Source organism: Chiloscyllium punctatum, chromosome 8 (genome assembly GCF_047496795.1).
Source record: "Chiloscyllium punctatum isolate Juve2018m chromosome 8, sChiPun1.3, whole genome shotgun sequence".
Lineage (NCBI taxonomy): Eukaryota > Metazoa > Chordata > Chondrichthyes > Orectolobiformes > Hemiscylliidae > Chiloscyllium > Chiloscyllium punctatum.
Genome location: NC_092746.1, coordinates 129,379,745 through 129,399,371, shown reverse-complemented (window position 1 = coordinate 129,399,371; position 19,627 = coordinate 129,379,745). Strand labels below are relative to the sequence as shown.

General features: G+C 45.4%; 1 protein-coding gene across 1 annotated transcript in view; it reads right to left on the bottom strand.

Moving 5' to 3' along the window:
- Positions 1 to 19,627, bottom strand: part of wdr97 (WD repeat domain 97) — a 91,855-nt gene that overhangs the window by 10,220 nt on the left and 62,008 nt on the right. The window contains exons 14-15 of the mRNA XM_072575001.1: positions 10,988 to 11,109; positions 1,394 to 1,562 (exon numbers count right to left, since the gene is read on the bottom strand). Of these exons, the coding sequence (XP_072431102.1) occupies positions 1,394 to 1,562; positions 10,988 to 11,109 (291 nt within the window). The remainder of the gene's footprint in view (positions 1 to 1,393; positions 1,563 to 10,987; positions 11,110 to 19,627) is intronic.

Below are 19,627 nucleotides of genomic sequence, written 5' to 3'. Positions count from 1 at the left end.
ACAACGAGCACCCGAGCTACAAATCTTCTCACAAACTTTGTCTTTTGAAGTGCAACACACCAGGTGTGTGTATATCAATTATTGAGAGGATGATGGAAGGGGGTATGAAATGTGGGCTGGAATACAACGATAGCTGGACACTGTAGGTGGATGGACTGGTCAGGCAAGCAAATGGGAAATGAAATTTGACCCAGAGAAGTGAGTGTTGATGCAGGTCAAATGGGACGAAGGGTCACAGAATGGATGGGAGGAGACAGAGAGGTGTAGAGGGAGTGAGGGTCCTTGGAATTAATGTCTACAAATCCCTGAAGGCAGCAGGAGAGGTTTACTAAGTGTGTTCCTTTATTGGCAGAGGCAGAGATTGTTAAAGCAGGGGTCTGCATGAGTAAAGAAAATGGGAGTAGGCCCCAGAACTCTTCTGGAACTGAATAAAATACTAGTTAGCTAACAGCTAGAGTACTGTGTACAGTGCTGTTCACTGACATGTGATCACACAAGAGCGTACAAAGGATATGAGGCCTGAGGAACAGGCCATTCTGCCCCTTAAGTCTGTTCCACCATTTAACTAGATCAGGGCTGATCCTCTCCAAACCTTTAACTCCCTCGTCTTTAACTCAGCCTTGAGTAAAATCAATTACTATACACACACATGCACACGCACAGGCACACACACGCACACACACAGGCACACGCACACGCACACAGGGCAGGTATCCTCTGGAGTTTGGAAGGAGCAATGATTTTGTTAAAACATAAGATTTTGAAGGAACTGGATAGGATTAATTCCAGGAGGATATGTCCTCCTGTAAACAAAGCTAAAATTTGGAGCATGTTTTAAAAGAGGGACTATTATGGATGTGGATGTAGGTTTGCTCACTGAACTGGAAGGTTCAGTTCCAGATGTTTTGTCACCCTACTCGGTAACATCTTCAGTGAGCCTCTGGACAAAGCCCTGCTGATAATTCCTGCTTTCTATTTATATGTTTGGGTTTCTTTGGGTTGGTGATGTCATTTCCTGTTATTTTTCTCAGTGGGTGGTAGATGGGGTCTAACTTGATGTGTTATTATTTTTAATAACTATTATTTTTAAACTGAGTTGAGGAGAGATTTCCTCTCTTTCCCCAGTTGCTGGACTCCTCGTCCAAAAAAGGTAGTTGGCTGGGGGTTGCTCCAGATCAGCCGTGATCATATTGAACAGCAGAGCAGGCTCAAAGGGCTGAATGGCCTCCTCCTCCATTTCAGAAATGGCACGTTTCGCACAACTTGGTCGAGCTTGGTTCACAATAACGTAATTATTGATAGCTGAATCAATGACCCCCCCCCCCCCCGGCAACCGATTGATCATTCACTGCCGCGCGCTACCTACCCCCACCGCCTCCCCCCACCCTGTTACCTTGAATTTCCGAGTCCATTTCTTGAGCCAGGTGCTACTTAAATGCCGGAGTTTTTCCTTGCTGGAGCTCTTGGCCTCATCAAAGGCAATCCACGAATTCATCTCCGTCTCAAAGAAATTGTGAGGATCGATCAATCCAATGTCAGCAAGAAGCAACATGATGCTGTTTCTGGGACAGAAACCAAGGTGAGACCAGAGAACAGTGAATGGGCTCTTTACTCTTTCAGTAAACTCACCATTGGCTCACAGGTGTGTGCCTGGGCTAGTTAGTCTAGACACCCAGGGGGGACAGGTTCAAATCCCACCACCTTTACATTTATTTAATAAAATCTGCAATTGAAAGTTAGTCTCCGTGGTAGTGACTCTGATCAATTGCTATAAAACTCCACCTGGTTCACTAATATCCTTTAGGGAAGGAAACTGCTATTCCTACTTGGTCTGACCTACACGTGACTCCAGACCCACAGGTTGTGGTGGCATGAAGGGGTGAAGGGTCATGGTTGAGGGAACAGTCTCTTCAGAGGGAAAAGCACAGTTTTTGGAAGGTTGGAAGAGTTTGGAAGTTTGTGGAAACGATGGAGAAGGGTAATTCCATTGCAGGTGGAGGTGGTTCGGGAAGGGCTGAGGGAGCTGGGATCGATATGGCTAATGCTGAAAATGTGTTGCTGGAAAAGCGCAGCATCCAAGGAGCAGGAGAATCGAGGTTTCGGTCATGAACCAGTGAATGGCTGTCACCTGTTGTGTTGAGTTGAAATCAATGCGGTGTGCGTATGGTACAGGCCCCTGTGTATTAATATAGCGAGCTCCCAGTCAACACTGTTCGTCAGATTTGACAATTCTATATGAGTCACAGCCAACAGGGTGAGATGGAGAGGGGATGTGAGGGTGAGGCTCGTGCCCGAATCACCGATTCTCTTGCTCCTTGGATGCTGCCTGACCTGCTGCGCTTTTCCAGCAACACATTTTCAGCTCTGATCTCCAGCATCTGCCGTCCTCCCTTTCTCCTCGTAGATATGACTAATGGCCCTGTCAGCCACAGTGGGGGGGAGTGATCAATTCTGGGAACAGCCTGGTGGAAGGTGAGATCATCAGGAGAATTTGAGAAAATGGAATGGAATCCACGCAGGAAGCAGGGTGGGAAGAGCAGCCTGTGGAAGTTGATGGGTTTGTAAGGAAACCAAAACTCAGAACCTGAAGAAGGGAACATAGTACTGAGATGGACCAGGTGAAAATTGGAAATATTGTCAATCACTTCACTTCCAGGTGGGAACAGGAAGCAGCGCTGATACACTAGTCAAGATATTGGAAAACGCGATGACAGCTGGGAGCCATGTGGGTACACCTTTTATTCGGTGAGACTGAGTAATGTTAAAAGGCAGATTGTTCAAAGTGAGAATGATGACGGTCTGATGGATGAGGGTGGTTGTGGACAGAGTCATAGAGATGTCCAGCACGGAAACAGACCCTTCGGTCCAACCCGTCCATGCCGACCAGATATCCCAACCCAATCTAGTCCCACCTGCCAGCACCCGGCCCATATCCCTCCAAACCCTTCCTATTCATATACCCATCCAAATGCCTTTTAAATGTTGCAATTGTGCCAGCCTCCCTCACTTCCTCTGGCAGCTCATTCCATACACGTACCACCCTCTGTGTGGGACATTTGTCCCTTAGGTCCCTTTTATATCTTTCCCCTCTCACCCTAAACCTATGCCCTCTAGTTCTGGACTCCCCCACCCCAGGGAAAAGACTTTGTCTATTTATTTGGCTATAACAGTTGCTCCTTATTTTGAGGTATTTTAGGTGTTGGAGGTGATTCCCTGAATTCCTGGAGCAGTGATTACTGTTTCATATGCTGCTGCATGTTTTTTTCTCCAATGTTCCAAAACAAAGTCAAAACAGCAGCACTTTTGAAAGGGAGAGGAACGGACAAAGGAAGCACATGGTGAGGTCAGTGCAGGAGAGAGAGAGAGATTGAGAAGCCCACATTGCTAACTGACACAGCAGTGAACACGCACAGTTACTGCCTTTGCTGTTTTGAATTCATGTATCGCTGGACATCGGAGTGTGTCTGGGAAAACTTAACAAACAGCAAAATTCATCACTGATCGTTGAGGAACCTGTTTGGGAGAGGTCACAGCATAGAAACAGATAAGTGAACACTTTTAAGTATAGCCTTGCTGTAAATTTACAATAGTGAGTAGAGTGGGCTCTTTCTTGATTATATGCTTTATTGAGATACGTCTCTGAAGTCACAAGTATTAAGTTAGTCTGGAGCAGTATTTTGTAGAGGAATAGACAGTGCTATTTTCTGGATCTGGAGATTGAAAGAAGCAAAAATGGCCTTTAGTAGAGTGATATGCTCTTGGTGGATGTGGGAGAGGATTATATCTGCAATAAATGCCGGTGGGGAATTTACAGGAGTTAAGGGTGCAATAAATGGCAGTTATAGGAAGGGAGAAAAGCCGCAGATGCAGTCAGGTAAATGGGTTAACTCCAGGAAAGGTAGGAGGGGTAAGCGGGTAGTGCAGGAGTCTTCTGTGGCTATCCCCGTTTCAAACAGGTATGCTGTTTTGGAAAATGTACAGGACGATGTAGCACGAACAGCCAAGTTTCTGGTATTGAGACGAGCTCTAATGTAATGAGGGGTACGTCGGGTTCCAAGTGATTGACTGTGTTAGGGGACTCTCTAGTCAGAGGCACAGACAGATGTTTCTGTGGCTAGCAGCAAAAAATCAGAATGGTGTGTTGCTTCCCTGGTGCCAGGATCAAGGATGTCTCAGAGAGGGGAGACAGAATGTTCTCACGGGGGAGAGGGACCAGCAGGAGGTCATTGTCCACATTGGAGCCAACGACATTGGAAGGGAAAAGGTTGAGACTCTGAAGGGAGAATAGAGACAGGCAGGAATTTAAAAAGGTCCTCGAGAGTAGTATTATCTGGATTATTCCCAATACTACGAGCGAGTGAGGGCAGGAATAGGAGGATAGAGCAGATGAATGCATGGCTGAGGAGCTGGTGTATGGGAGAAGGATTCACATTTTTGGATCATTGGAATCTCTTCTGGGGTAGAGGTGACCTGTACAAGAAGGACAGATTGCACCTGAATTGGAAGGGGACTAATATACTGGCAGGGAGATTTGCTAGAGCTGCTCACGAGGATTTAAACTCGTAAGGTGGAGGGGTGGGACCCAGGGAGATAGTGAGGAAAGAGATCGATCTGAGATGGGTACAGCTGAGAACAGAAGTGAGTCAAACAGTCAGGACAGGCAGGGACAAGGTAGGACTAATAAATTGAACTGCATTTATTTCAATGCAAGAGGCCTAACAGGGAAGGCAGATGAACTCAGGGCATGGTTAGGAACATGGGACTGGGATATCATAGCAATTACAGAAACATGGCTCAGGGATGGGCAGGCCTGGCAGCTTAATGTTCCAGGATACAAATGCTTCAGGAAGGATAGATAGGGAGGCAAGAGAGGAGGGGGAGTGGCATTTTTGATAAGGGATAGCATTACAGCTGTACTGGAAGATATTCCCGGAAATACATCCAGGGAAGTTATTTGGGTGGAATTGATAAATAAGAAAGGGATGATCACCTTATTGGGATTGTATTATAGACCCCCTAATAGTCAGAGGGAAATTGAGAAACAAACTTGTAAGGAGATCTCAGCTATCTGTAAGAATAATAGGGTGGTTATCGTCGGGGATTCTAACTTTCCAAACATCGACTGGGACTGCCATAGTGTTAAAGGTTTAGATGGAGAGGAATTTGTTAAGTGTGTACAAGACAATTTTCTGATTCAGTATGTGGATGTACCTACTAGAGAAGGTGCAAAACTTGACCTACTCTTGGGAAATAAGGCAGGGCAGGTGGCTGAGGTGTCAGTGGGGGAGCACTTTGGGGCCAGTGACCATAATTCTATTAGATTTAAAATAATGATGGAAAAGGATAGACCAGATCTAAAAGTTGAAGTTCTAAATTGGAGAAAGGCCAATTTTGACGGCAAGAACTTTCAAAAGCTGATTGGGACAGATGTACTGCCTTGTAACAATAAGGACAAAAGGGTAACTCGGGAGAGAATAGGGCCCCTCAAAGATCAGCAAGGCGGCCTTTGTGTGCAGCTGCAGGAGATGGGCGAGATACTAAATGAGTATTTTGCATCAGTGTTTACTGTGGAGAAGGATATGGAAGATATAGACTGTGGGGAAATAGATAGGGACATCTTGAAAAATGTTCAGATTACAGACAAGGAAGTGCTGGATGTCTTGAAACACACAAAAGTGAATAAATCCCCAAGACCTGATCAGGTGTACTCTAGAACTCTGTGGGAAGCTAGGGAAGTGATTGCTGGGCCTCTTGCTGAGATATTTGTATCATCGATAGTCACAGGTGAGGTGCCAGAAGACTGGAGGTTGGCAAACGTGGTGCCACTGTTTAAGAAGGGTGGTAAGGACAAGCCAGGGAGCTATAGACCAGTGAGCCTGACCTCGGTGGTGGGCAAGTTGTTGGAGGGAATCCTGAGGGACAGGATGTACATGTATTTGGAAAGGCAAGGACTGATTAGCGATAGTCAACATGGCTTTGTGTGTGGGAAATCATGTCTCACAAACTTGATTGAGTTTTTTGAAGAAGTAACAAAGAGGATAGATGAGGGTAGAGAGGTAGATGTGATCTATATGGACTTCAGTAAGGTGTTCAACAAGGTTCCCCATGGGAGACTGATTAGCAAGGTTAGATCTCATGGAATACAGGGAGAACTAGCCATTTGGATACAGAACTGGCTCAAAGGTAGAGGGTGGTGGTGGAGGGTTGTTTTTCAGACTGGAGGCCTGTGACCAGTGGAGTGCCACAAGGATCAGTGCTGGCTCCTCTACTTTTTGTCATTTAGATAAATGATTTGGATGTGAACATAAGAGGTACAGTTAGTAAGTTTGTGGATGACACCAAAATTGGAGGTGTAGAGGACAGCGAAGAGGGTTACCTCAGATTACAACAGGATCTTGATCAGATGGGCCAATGGGCCAAGGGTAGGAACATTGAGCTCCCTATTCCAGGCCTCTCAGATTATATTAGTGACGGATGGAACTGTAGAGAGATTGGATGTATATGTCGTGAAATGGGATTGGTTGGAGGCTGGGAAACTAAGTTACAGTGATGGAGGCATTGAATGAGTCAGAGATATATGTAGGAATAAAACAGGGTGAACCTGCTCAAAAGTCAAGATGGGAAGAAATCTGTTCAATGGGATGGAGACAGGCTGAAGTGATAGGTGTACCAAGGAAGGAGGTAAAAGTGGGGGGGGTGTGGGGGGGGGCAGGGGAGCTATGATGCTAAGAGGGAAGGTTACCAGAGAAGATAAGGTGAGCAGCCTGGAGGCTATAGTTTGATGTTTGTTTACGGTCCACAAGTCCATGGAGAGCTAGGAGGAAGAGTCAGAGAAATGTTATCCCAGTCTGACGTCTCTGTCCTTAACCTGACACAGTGACAGCTCGAGAAACAACATGTCATCGTTTGACTGGGGACTGTACAGCCTTCTCGATTCCAAATCTCTCCAATTTGAGATTTGTACCTTTGCTCCCATTTCATTTTGTAACGTCTTTGCTGCTTTATATTCTCTCTCTCTCTCTCTCTCTCTCACACATTCTGATAACTTTCTGTTTCAATGGAATTTTTTCACCTTCCTTCCATTACATCTCCTCGAGACAGTTTTTTGTTTCTTTATTTGTCCCTTTGCTGTTGCACCATGAAATATTTTCTTGTTTAATCTCACCTCTCTCTATCCAATCTCAGATTTTCTCATTACTTCCTCCCTCACCCCCTGTCTTCCACCCACTGAAAACTTAATATACGTCTAATCTTTCCTGGTTCTGATGGGTTTCATCTCCAGCTGAAACCGTTAACGTGCTGTCTCATCTGCTGAAATATTTATTGCATTTTCTATTTTCAACCCCCTACCTTCCATCTTTTGTAAACTTCATTCATAGAGCATAGAACATAGTATAGTACAGGCCCTTCGGCCCTCGATGTTCTGCCGGCCTTTTATCCCACTCTAAGTTTAGACTAACCTACATCCCCTTCATTGTACTATCTTCCATGTATCTATCCAAGAGTCTCTTAAATGTCCCGAATGTCTCTGACTCTACTCCCACCGCTGGCAGTGCATGCCACACACCCACCACTCTCTGAATAAAACACCTACCTCTGACATCTCCCATTAACCTTCCTCCAACAACCTGAAAATGATGCCATCTTGTGATAGCCATTTCCACCCTGGGAAAAAGTCTCTAGCAATCCACTCTATCTATGCCTCTCATCATCTTGCACACCTCTATCAAGTCGCCTCTCACCCTCCTTCGCTCCAGTGAGAAAAGCCCTTGCTCTCTCAACCTTTCTTCATAAGACATGCCCTCCAGTCCAGGCTAATCTCCTCGGCACACTCTGTAAAGCTTCCACATCCTTCCTATAATGAGGTGACCAGAACTGAACACAATTCAATTTGCTGCTTGTGTTCTTCTTTGCTCTGTCCTCACCAGCCCCCATACCACCTTTCTCACTCACCTACATTGGCTCCTGGTTTGGTAATTCCCCCATTTTAATATTCTCTGATTCCCTCTGAATCAGACCCTCCACAATTTTGCCCTTTGCTTCATTCTATAATAATATCCTCCTGCCCTGAGCTCTCTACATTTTACCAAATCTGGACTCTGCATGGCACCAGTTTCTGCTGTTAATCACCATACTTCGTGCCACTAACTGATAATCCTCAATTCCCTCCCGAAACTAATCCATCTCTATCTCATTTCCCTCCTTTAAGACAACTCTTAAACCTGGAACCTGATGACCTTCTGTAGCTCAGAGACAGTCGCACAGAGAGACTGTGCAGGCTGGAGACACCACTGACCAATAGTGGCTGCAGATTCTGCAGCAAGTGAATTCTGTCATTATCTTTCCAAATCCTGCACTCTGGATCTCACATCCTCAATGGAAAGATCCTGCCCCATGTGGACTGCCCAATCAGATCAAGAACCATAGGATAATCTCACAACCAGGAGTGAATTCCATCCCAAAATCAAGGGATAGTTTATTTGGACAACAATGAGCTCTCCAAAGCCTGCCTGCTCCTGTTGTCATGGGTAACATATTGGCATGGAGAGATGATTGGCTGGCTAACAGGAAGCAGAGAGTGGGAATAAATGGGTCTCTCTCAGGCTGGCCATGCTGTGCCACTGGGGTCAATGCTGGGACTCCAACTCTTACAATTAACGAAAATGATTTGGAGGAAGGAGCTACGTTTGCTGATGAAACATGGGTAGATTGGGAAGTGAGTTGTAAAGAGGGAATAAGGAGCCTACAAAGGGATGTAGACAGGTTCAGTCAATGGGAAAATGTGAAATCATCCATTTTGGCAGAAGAACAAAAAAGAAAGCACATTATCCAAATTGTGAGAGGGTGCAGAGCTCTGAGATACAGAGGGATCTGGGTTAGCGACATTTGAGAAGATTTGTAGCTCAGATTGAGGCTCTGGATGTAGGTTTGCTCACTGAGCAGGAAGGTTCATTTTCAGACGTTTTGTCACCATACTAAGCAACTAGATTACTTACAGTGTGGAAACAGGCCCTTCGGCCCAACAAGTCCAAACCAACCCGCCAAAGCGCAACCCACCCAGACCCATCACCTACATTTACGCCTTCACCTAAAACTAAGGGTAATTTAGCATGGCCAATTCACCTGACCTGCAAATTTTTGGACTGTGGGAGGAAACCAGAGCACGCAGAGGAAACCTACGCAGACATGGGGAGAGAATGTTCAAACTCCACACAGAGAGTCGCCTGAGGCGGGAATTGAACCCGGGTCTCTGGCGCTGTGAGGCAGCAGTGCTAACCACTGTGCCACCGTGCTGCCCAACATCTTCAGTGAGCCTCCGGATGAAGCACTGGTGGCATGGTCCGCTTTCTATTTACGTGTTTAGGTTTCCTTGGGTTGGTGATGTCATTTCCTGTGGTGCTGTCATTTCCTGTTCTTTTCTCAGGGTGTGGTAAATGGGATCCAAGTCAATGCGTTTGTTGATAGAGTTCCAGTTGGAATGCCATGCTTCCAGGAATTTTCATGTGTGTCTCTGTTTGGCTTGTCCTAGGATGGATGTGTTGTCCAGTCGACGTACCAGGCATTTCAGGAACTCAATCAACAATGCGCTGGGGAGACCACATCTGGAGCACACTGAGCAATTTTGATCCCATTATTTAAGGGAATATATTATTTAATTGGAGGTAGCTCACAGAAGATTCACCAGGATGACCCTCGTTATGGAGGGATTGTTCTATGAGCCAAAGTTAAACAGGTTGGGACTGTACTCCCTGGGGTTGAGAAGAGTGTGAGGGGATCCCACTGAAACATATCCGATTGTCAACCTGCTTGACAGGGTCAATGCTGAGAGGATACTTCCCCTCATGGGAGGGTCTAGGGCCAGAGGGCACTGTCTCAGAATAAAGAGGCACCAACTGGAGGCTGAGGTGGGGAGGGAATCCCTTCTCTCAGAGGATCGAGAGTCTTTGGAATGCCTTGCCACAGGGAGCTGTGGGGCATTGTTCTTGTTTATATTTAAGGCTGAGATCGAGAGATTCTTGATTAGTCAGGGAATCAAGGAGATGGTCAGGCAAGTGGACATCAGGAATGTGTCGGATCAGCCATGATCCTATTGAATGCCAGAGCAGGTTCGAGGGGTTGAATGGCCTAACATTTATTAAGTCCTGATAAGCAATGGAATGTTCCCCACTTGCCCCTGGATGGGGGCAACTCCAACAACACTCGAGAAGCTTGACACCATCCAGGACAAAGCAGCACATCCACAAACATCCCCTCCCTCCACCACCTCACAATTCATTAGGGATGGATAATAACTGCTGGTTTTTGATGATGGGGAGATGCTGGTATTGCACTGGGGTGGACAAAGTCAGAATTAGAGTGGTGCTGGAAAAGCACAGCAGGTCAGGCAGCATCCGAGGAGCAGGGAAATCAACATTTCAGGCAAAAGCCCTGGCTTCATTCCTGATGAAGGGCTTTTGCCCGAAACATCGATTTTCCTGCTCCCCAGGTGCTTTTCCAGCACCATTCTGATCTAGACTCTGATTTCCAGCATCTGCAGTCCTCACTTTTGTCTGGACAAAGTCAGAAGTCACATGATACCAGGTTATAGTCCATGTGACACCTCACCTGTTGAAGGGGCAGCGCTCCGAAAGGTGTGGTGTGATTTCTGGTTTCACTAATGACATCATACCCTCAGAAGGAATTAATGAACACATGGTTGAAAAGAGAGGTATGGGACCAACGTTTCTCAGCTTTGCACTCATCAGGATTGATAGCAAGAGTACCAGATTTCAAACAATCACAACACTTTATACCGCAGGTGAAAAGGGCACTGATTGGTCAATAGACAACAGCAATTGGCTGAGACAGCAGTATAAATGGGGATTTGGTATTCTTGTGATTCAATCATGACGAAGGATGAAAAGCTCCAACAGTGTCTGTGTATAATCAATATTCAGTACCCGGGCCATGTAACCTTTCCCCTTCCATTTGTTGTGAGTTTACAAACCTGAGCAGAATGTCTGACTGAAGGTACTGAGCCATTAACTCCACCAGCAGTTCCTGGCTGTTTGGTGTTAACTCCTTCAGAGCCCACAGAGCAGCACGGATAAAATGTTCCTGTGGCTGGAACTGCAAACAAAAACAAAATGAAAATCATTACAGAAACCACCACAAAACAACATCCTGCAAAGGAAAAGGAAATAAAATGCTGCAGCTACTCGCAATCTGAAACCAGAAATACTGATGGTCTCAGGGAGCCTACAGAGAGAGAGAGAGATTGAGACAGAGAGTGTATGAGAGAGAGAGAGAGAGAGAGAGAGAGAGAGAGCAAGAGAAAGTGAGGGAGAGAGGGAATGCAAGAGAGAGTGAAGGAGAGAGATTTGAGGGAGAGAGAGAGTGCAAGTTTGAGAGACAGACAGAGGGAGAGTGAGGTAAAATTGCCCGAAATGTCGATTTCGAAGCTATTTGGATGCTGCCTGAACTGCTGTGCTCTTCCAGAACCACTAATCCAGAGGGAGAGTGAGGGAGAGAGAGTACAAGAGGGTGAGTCAGTAAGAGAGTGAGAGAGAGGAACAGAGAGAGTAAGAGAGGGAGAGAGTGAGAGAGAGAGACAGAGTGAGTGAGATAGAGTGTGTGTGTGAGAGAGAGAAAAGCAGAGACTGAGAGAGTGTGTGTGTGAGAGAGAGTGATAGAGAGAGAAAGAGAAACAATGTGAGAGAGAGAAAGTAAAAGAATGCGAGAGAAAGAGTTAGAGAGTGTATGAGAGAGTGTGTGAAAGAGAGTGGGAGTGGGAATTAGATAGAGTGGAGAGAAAGTTAGAGACAGTGAGGATGTGAGTTAGAGGGAGTGTGAGCGTGTGTGTGTGTGTGTACGAGAGAGAGAGAGAGAGAAAAAAATGGGGGATAGTGTTCTGCTCCTCCCTTCCCCAACTGCCTCAGGTCAATCTCTGCTCTCACCCTGAGAGCATTTCACTAATTCCACTCTTTCCTTTCACAGAAATAGTCTGTTCAGCCCATCTAAAGCACGCTGCAGTTTCTGCACCCTCACATCCCCTCTCTATCTCACCCTGTTGGCTGTGACTCATATAGAATTGTCAAATCTGACGAACAGTGTTGACTGGGAGCTCGGTATATTAATACACAGGGGCCTGTACTTTTCAGATAGGAAGACCATGCACACACCACATCTGTTCCAACTCAACACAACAGGTGACAGCCATTCACTGGTTCATGCCCGAAACGTCGATTCTCCTGCTCCTTGGATGCTGCCTGACCTGCTGCGCTTTTCCAGCAACACATTTTCAGCTCTGATCTCCAGCATCTGCAGTCCTCACTTTCTCCTGACCAATCAGAATCAACCTCCCTGACTCAGTATTTAAAGAAAGCTACATAGTTGATTGTCATCATTCATTAGTGCACTTTCCATGGCAATGCATCTACTAATCAGAGTCCACTTGTCAGCCAATCAGCATCATCCTCTCACATTGTTTCCGCCTGTGTCTTGGTATTCTTGTGAAGTGTCCTGTTGAGTGCAAGTCAAAAAGCTTCACCAAAATATATCTTTTGTTCAGCAATGTTCCAGCTCGACTCTGGTCATATTAGCAGAATGACACATTATCAGGAAAGGTCCAGTTTTATAACAAAAACAGAAATTGCTGGAAAAGCTCAGGGGATCTGGCAGCATCTGTGCAGAGAAATCAGAGTTAGCGTTTCGGATCCGGTGACCGTTTCTCAGAACACAGCTCACCTGACCCAAGACATTAACTCTGATTTCACTCCCCAGATGCTGCCAGACCTGCTGAGCTTTTCCAGCAACTTCTGTTTTTGTTTCTGACTTACAGCATCCGCAGTCCTTTCAGTTTTTATTTAGACTCTGAGAGGGTGTGAGAACAGGTATTGCACAAAGACTTACTGGGAACAGTCAACACCAGCAAAATATGTTCATCAAAAAGCTGGAAAATTTCAGAGAAAGAAAGACAATCCTTTACTCAGTTCATGAGCCAGTCCTAAAGTCGACCAAACTCCCATAGCTCGTGTCCAACTCAGAAAACATCATCACACACTGGTGAAGATAGACAAATATTCTTAAGATCTCTTCAGTATCTGCCAAATGGAACCTTTTCATGATCCATTCGGGTCACACAATACCAGCTAGGACAGGCAGGGGCATGGTGGTAGGTTATTCACCCAGGGAATGTTCTGGGGACCTGGATTTGAATCCTGCTTTGGCAGACAATTGAATTTGAATTTCTGCAAAGCACTGCCTGGGAGGGCGAACTGAAGTGAGAAAACCTCACAACCTTTAAAAAGAACCTTTGAAATGTGGTAAGATTCAAGGCTATGGACCCAGTGTGAGGAAGGTGGGCACTAGTGTAGTTATGGCGGTAGGGAGTTGATGGGCCAAATGACCTCTTCTGTACTGTATGACTCTAACTCTTTGGGACAGAGAATTCCAGCTATTCATTAATTAATGATAGCTGTCTTTTCCCGAAGGTGGGGGCATTTCAAGACTAGGGAACACATTTTTAATTCTGGATTAGTGGTGCTGGAAGAGCTCTTGCCCGAAACGTCGATTTCGCTGCTCGTTGGATGCTGCCTGAACTGCTGTGCTCTTCCAGCACCACTAATCCGGAATCTGGTTTCCAGCATCTGCAGTTATTGTTTTTAACACATTTTTAAGTTGAGAGGAGAAAGGTTTAAAAAGGACCTGAGGGGCAATTTGTTTCACACAGAGGGTGGTTCCCGTGTTTGGAATGAACTTTTTAAGGAAGTGATGGATGTGGGTGCAATTACAACGTTGTAAAGACATTTAGATAAGGACATGAATAGGAAAAGGTTTGGTGGGATATGGGGCCAGGAGCAGGCAGGTGGGACTAGATTAGTTTGGGATTATGTTTGACATGAACTGGTTGAACCAATTTGAATTGAATTAAATTTGAATGTGAATTTGAATTGAATTTATTGTCACGTGTACCGAGGCACAGTGAAAAGCTTTGTCTTGCAAGCAATACAGGCAGATCACAGAGTTAAGTAGCATAGATAAGTAAATAATAGGGAAACAGCAGCAAAAACAAAAACACAGGGACAGGCGAATGTTAAGAGTTTGTGAATCCATTCGGTATTCTAACAACAATAGGGTAGAGACTGTTTCAAAACCGTCTGTACCTTCTGTACCTTCTACCCTTCTAGAAAAACATTGCCAGGGTGAGATGGATCTTTGAGAATCAAAGGTTAGAGTTGGGGAGATGTGAATGTGGGGTCGGAAAAATAGACAGGATCAGCTGTCATTTCACTGAGAGACTCGAGGGGCTGAATGGCCTCCTCCTGCTTCAAACCAGAGAACATCATCAAAGCTTATGGCTCTTTATCTGAATGCACACAGCGTCTGTAACAGAATCAACGCGGTGATGGCACAGATAGGAACAGGGACTCACAGGGACATGGTCACAGCTGACCAGGACTGGGAGCTTCATATTCAGGAATAATTGAATAAAGAATAAAGGGTCTGTTTCTGTGCTGTATGATTCTATAACTCTAAGAGAAGCAATTCTCTGTTTTAGTAGGTGTCTCCTTATTCTTTAACTAGTTAGAGAATCTCCTGCTAGTCATAGAGTCATAGGGATCTCCCACCCAAAGAAATAACCCATCAGCCCATTGTGTCTGCACTCTTTGGGGGGGGCTATAGGTAACTCCTGTCCACGAGTTATTCCCTTTGCTGTTCCTTATTTCCAGTCAAACTGATTCCATTCCACATATATCACTGATTATCTTCGCACTAGCACCTTACTTGATTAGCAACATTATTCCAGCTTCTTTTCCTTTTCACCTTTCCTTCCGGAATGTCAATTATTCCTGAATATGAAGCTCCCAGTCCTGGTCAGCTGTGACCATGTCCCTGTGAGTCCCTGTTCCTATCTGTGCCATCACCACGTTGATTCTGTTACAGACGCTGTGTGCATTCAGATAAAGAGCCATAAGCTTTGATGATGTTCTCTGGTTTGAAGCAGGAGGAGGCCATTCAGCCCCTCGAGTCTCTCAGTGAGATGACAGCTGATCCTGTCTGTTTTTCCGACCCCACATTCACATCTCCCCAACTCTAACCTTTGATTCTCCTCCTGAATAAGAATCTGTCCAGCTCCCCCCTTTGGATATTTAATGATCCTGCCTTTACTGCCTTCTGAGGGGGAGCATTCCAAAATCACACAAATACTTTGGGAGAAAATATTCTCTCGTTAGGGCAAACCATAAATTGAAAGCAGTGCCCCGACTTCTCTCAACTCATCCACAAGCAAAAGCATCATTTCCACGGTCACCTTCTCAAGGTCTTTCAGGGTCTTAATAAAAACGGAAAGAACTGCAGATGATGAAAAATCTAAAACAAAAACAGAAGTTTGCTGGAAAAGCTCAGCAGGTCTGGCTGCATTTGTGGAGAGAAATCAGAGTTAATGTTTCGGGTCAGGTGACCCTTCCTCAGAACTGAGAAACCCCGAACAGTCCTGAGGAAGGGTCATTCGACCTGAAACGTTAACTCTGGGAATTTGTGTTGCAGATGTCACCAAACACTGTCTAGGTGCCATCCTCAGTGCTTGGGAGCCTCCTGTGAAGCGCTTCTGTGCTGTTTCCCCCGGCATTTATAGTGGCCTGTCTCTGCCGCTTCCGGTTGTCAGTTCGAGCTGTCCGCTGTAGTGGCCGGTATATTGGGTCCAGGTCGATGTGTTTGTTGATAGAGTCTGTGGATGAGTGCCATGCCTCTAGGAATTCCCTGGCTGTTCTCTGTTTGGCTTGCCCTATAATGGTAGTGTTGTCCCAGTCGAATTCTTGTTGCTTGTCGTCTGTGTGTGTGGCTACTAAGGATAGCTGGTCGTGTCGTTTCGTGGCTAGTTGGTGTTCGTGTATACTACTGTGACCACTAGGACTCATAACAGCACACAAACCAACAGCCACGCTCAGACAACAACTCACCAGAACAAAGGACCCGATACCCAACATGAGCAAAACCAATGTAGTATACAAAATCCCATGCAAGGACTGCACAAAACACTACATCGGACAAACAGGAAGACAGTTAACGATCTGTATATACGGACACCAACTAGCCACGAAACGACACAACCAGCTATCCTTAGTAGCCACACACACAGACGACAAGCAACAAGAATTCGACTGGGACAACACTACCATTACAGGGCAAGCCAAACAAAGAACAGCCAGGGAATTCCTAGAGGCATGGCACTCATCCACAGACTCTATCAACAAACACATCGACCTGGACCCAATATCCCGACCACTACAGCGGACAGCTGGAACTGACAACCGGAAGCGGCAGAGACAGGCCACTATAAATACCGGAGAAAACAGCACAGAAGCGCTTCACAGGAGGCTCCCAAGCACTGAGGATGTCACCTAGACAGGGGACGAAACATTTGCAAGACAAATTCCCAGCTCGGCGAACACAACCACAACAACGAGCACCCGAGCTACAAATCTTTTACCAAACTTTGAACATTAACTCTGATTTCTCTCCACAGATGCTGCCAGACCTGCTGAGCTTTTCCAGCAACTTCTGTTTTTGTTCCATTCAGGATCTTACACTTCAATCAAGTCATTCCTCACTCTTCTAAACTCTAAGTCCAGTCTCTCCAAACCTTCCTCGTAAAAAAACCCACTCATTCCGAATATGAATCTGCAAACCTCCTCTAACAGTCAAACACTTCCTTAAATAAAGAGACCAAGATACTGGACTAGAGATGTGGCCTCACCAATGTCTTGTATCACTGAAATATGACACCAAGTTATAGTCCAACAGGTTTGTTTGGAAGCACAAGTTATTTCGGAGCGTTGCTCCTTTGTCAGGTAGCTAGTGGTGTAATGACATGGGGTAAACCCCTCTGCTAATTTAAACCTGACACACAGGGAAGCTCACCTCGCACTGTAAGCTGTTACATTTCAAAAGGCAAAGAACTATCCCAGAGGTCACTGTAGTCACAGAGTCATAGAGACGTACAGCATGGAAACAGGCCCTTCAGTCCAACCTGTCCATGCTGACCAGATATCCCAACTCAACCTAGTCACACCTACCAGCACCCAGCCCATATCCCTCCAAACCCTTCCTAATCATATACCCATCCAAATGCCTCTTAAATGTTGTAATTGTACCAGCCTCCACCACTTCCTCTGGCAGCTCATTCCATACACGCACCACCCTTTGTGTGAAAAAGTTGCCCCTTAGGTCTCTTTTATATCTTTCCCCTCTCACCCTAAACCTATGCCCTCTAGTTCTGGACTCCCCCACCCCAGGGAAAAGACTTTGTCTATTTACCCTGTCCATGCCCCTCATAATTTTGTAAACCTCCATAAGGTCACCCCTCAGCCTCCGACACTCCAGGGAAAACAGCCCCAGCCTGTTCAGCCTCTCCCTGTAGCTCAGATCCTCCAGCCCTTAAAACAACAGCTATTTACAACTCCTCTCTCTTAAACCGATCTTTTGCCTCTCACTCTACAATAACGGTCTAATTTTTAAAAACCATGAGTACAATTTACAGAGAAAAAAAAAATCACGTTTCAAAACCAGCCAGTTTTGCTGATTCTCCTTTGCCGATTTTCCTCTGTAGATTTTCCTCGCTTTTGCTGGGTTGTCTCTTCTTTGGTCTTCCGCGCAACTTTCCTTGTGGACAGGTACCTTACAGAGAGTATTTCGGCTAGCAGTCTGTATTTGTTGGTGTCCTTTGCTGTTCTTCCCCAAACTGTACAAAATGTCCAGTCTCATACCCCAAAACATCGGATCATTCCATTGGTTTGATGTCATCCCAAACAGTAAAATTCAAATTTGATTGGATTTGGGTATTTGGGACATAATTTAAACTGATTGGCCAATTTTGAATTTGTTTTTGTTCCATGGCAACGCAACCCCAGCTATTTGTTTCAACCAAGTGTTACATTTTTAAGTTGTTCAGCGCTCTCTGTGCTTTCAGTCAGTCCCTGCCAGCTTCCTCTCTCTCTCTTAAAGATACGGCACATACTTACACCTTCATGACAGTGGAGTAGGATCATAGGACACAGAAGTTATAGAATCAGGGTTGTTCAATATATCGCATCAGTATACGATACAATAATCTTTTGCTATAAATTCCATGTCCTATGATCCTACTTCACTAGTTACCTGATGAAAGAGCAGCGCTCTAAATACTTAATGTCTACTTCCAAATAAACCTGTTGGACTATAACCTGGTGTTGTGTGATTTTTAACTTTATCCACCCCTGTCTAACACCGACTTCTCCACATCGTTACTAAAATATGTGTTCAAATTCTCGGGTAATAAAGGACAGCATCCTATTAGCCTTTTCATTCTGGGCAGCACCACCCAGGTGAACATTTCAATCCCTCTGCCTCTTGGAATTTTGCTGTCACTCTGTTTATGTAACACACCGCTTTTTCAATCTTCCAACCAAACTAAAGAAGCTGACATTTTCCCACGTTATCCTCCACCTGCCTGGTTAATAGTTACTGTCTCAGTCTATCCTTATCCACCTGCAATTTCCCGAAATGCTCTTCACAACACACTTCCCTTAGCTTTTTGGAATCACTTGAGAATTTATACTGACACTCACCTCATCTACGTCAATGAACAAGAACAAAGAACATTACAGCACAGGAACAGGCCCTTCGGCCCTCCAAGCCTGCACCAACCCAGGTCCTCTATCTAAATCTACCGCCTGGTTTCGAAGGATCTGTATCCCTTTGTTCCCTGCCCATTAATGTATGTGTCTCGATACATCGTAAATAATGCTATCGTTCCCACTCCTCCCACCTCTGCGGCAACGCATTCCAGGCCCCCACCAACCTCTGCGTAAAGAACTTTCCACACATATCTCCCTTAAACCTTTCCCCTCTCACTTTGAGCACATCACGCCCTAGTAATTGAATCCCCCACTCTGGGAAAGTGTTTCTTGCTATCCACCCTATCTATACCTCTCATGATTGTGTAGGCCTCAATCAGGCCCCCCCCCCAATCTCCGTCTTTCTACTGAAAATAATCCTAATCTACTCAACCTCTCTTCATAGCTAGCACCCTCCATAAAAGGCAACATCCTGGTGAACCTCCTCTGCATCCTCTCCAAAGCATCCACATCCTTTCGGTAATGTGGTGACCACACTGTACGCAGTATTCCAAATGTGGCCAAACCAATTTCCTATACGACTGTAACATGACCTGCCAACTCTTGTACTCAATACCCCGTATGATGAAGGAAAACATGCTGTATGCCTTCTTGACTACTTTACTGACCTGCGTTGCCACCTTCAGGGTACAGTGGACCTAAACACCCAGATCTCTCTGTACATCGATTTTCCCCAGGGCTTTTCCATTTACTGTATAGTTCGCTCTGGAATTTGATCTTCCACAATGCATCACCTCGCATTTGCCCAGATTGAACTCAGTTTGCCATTTCTCTGTCCAACTCTCCAATCTATCTATATTCTGCTGCATTCTCTGACAGTCCCTTTCACTATCTGCTACTCCACCAATCTTAGTGTCATCTGCAAACTTGCTAATCAGACCTCCTATCCCTTCCTCCAGATCACTAATGTATATCACAAACAACAGTGGTCCCAGCATGGATCCTTGTGGAACATCATTGGTCAAAGTTCT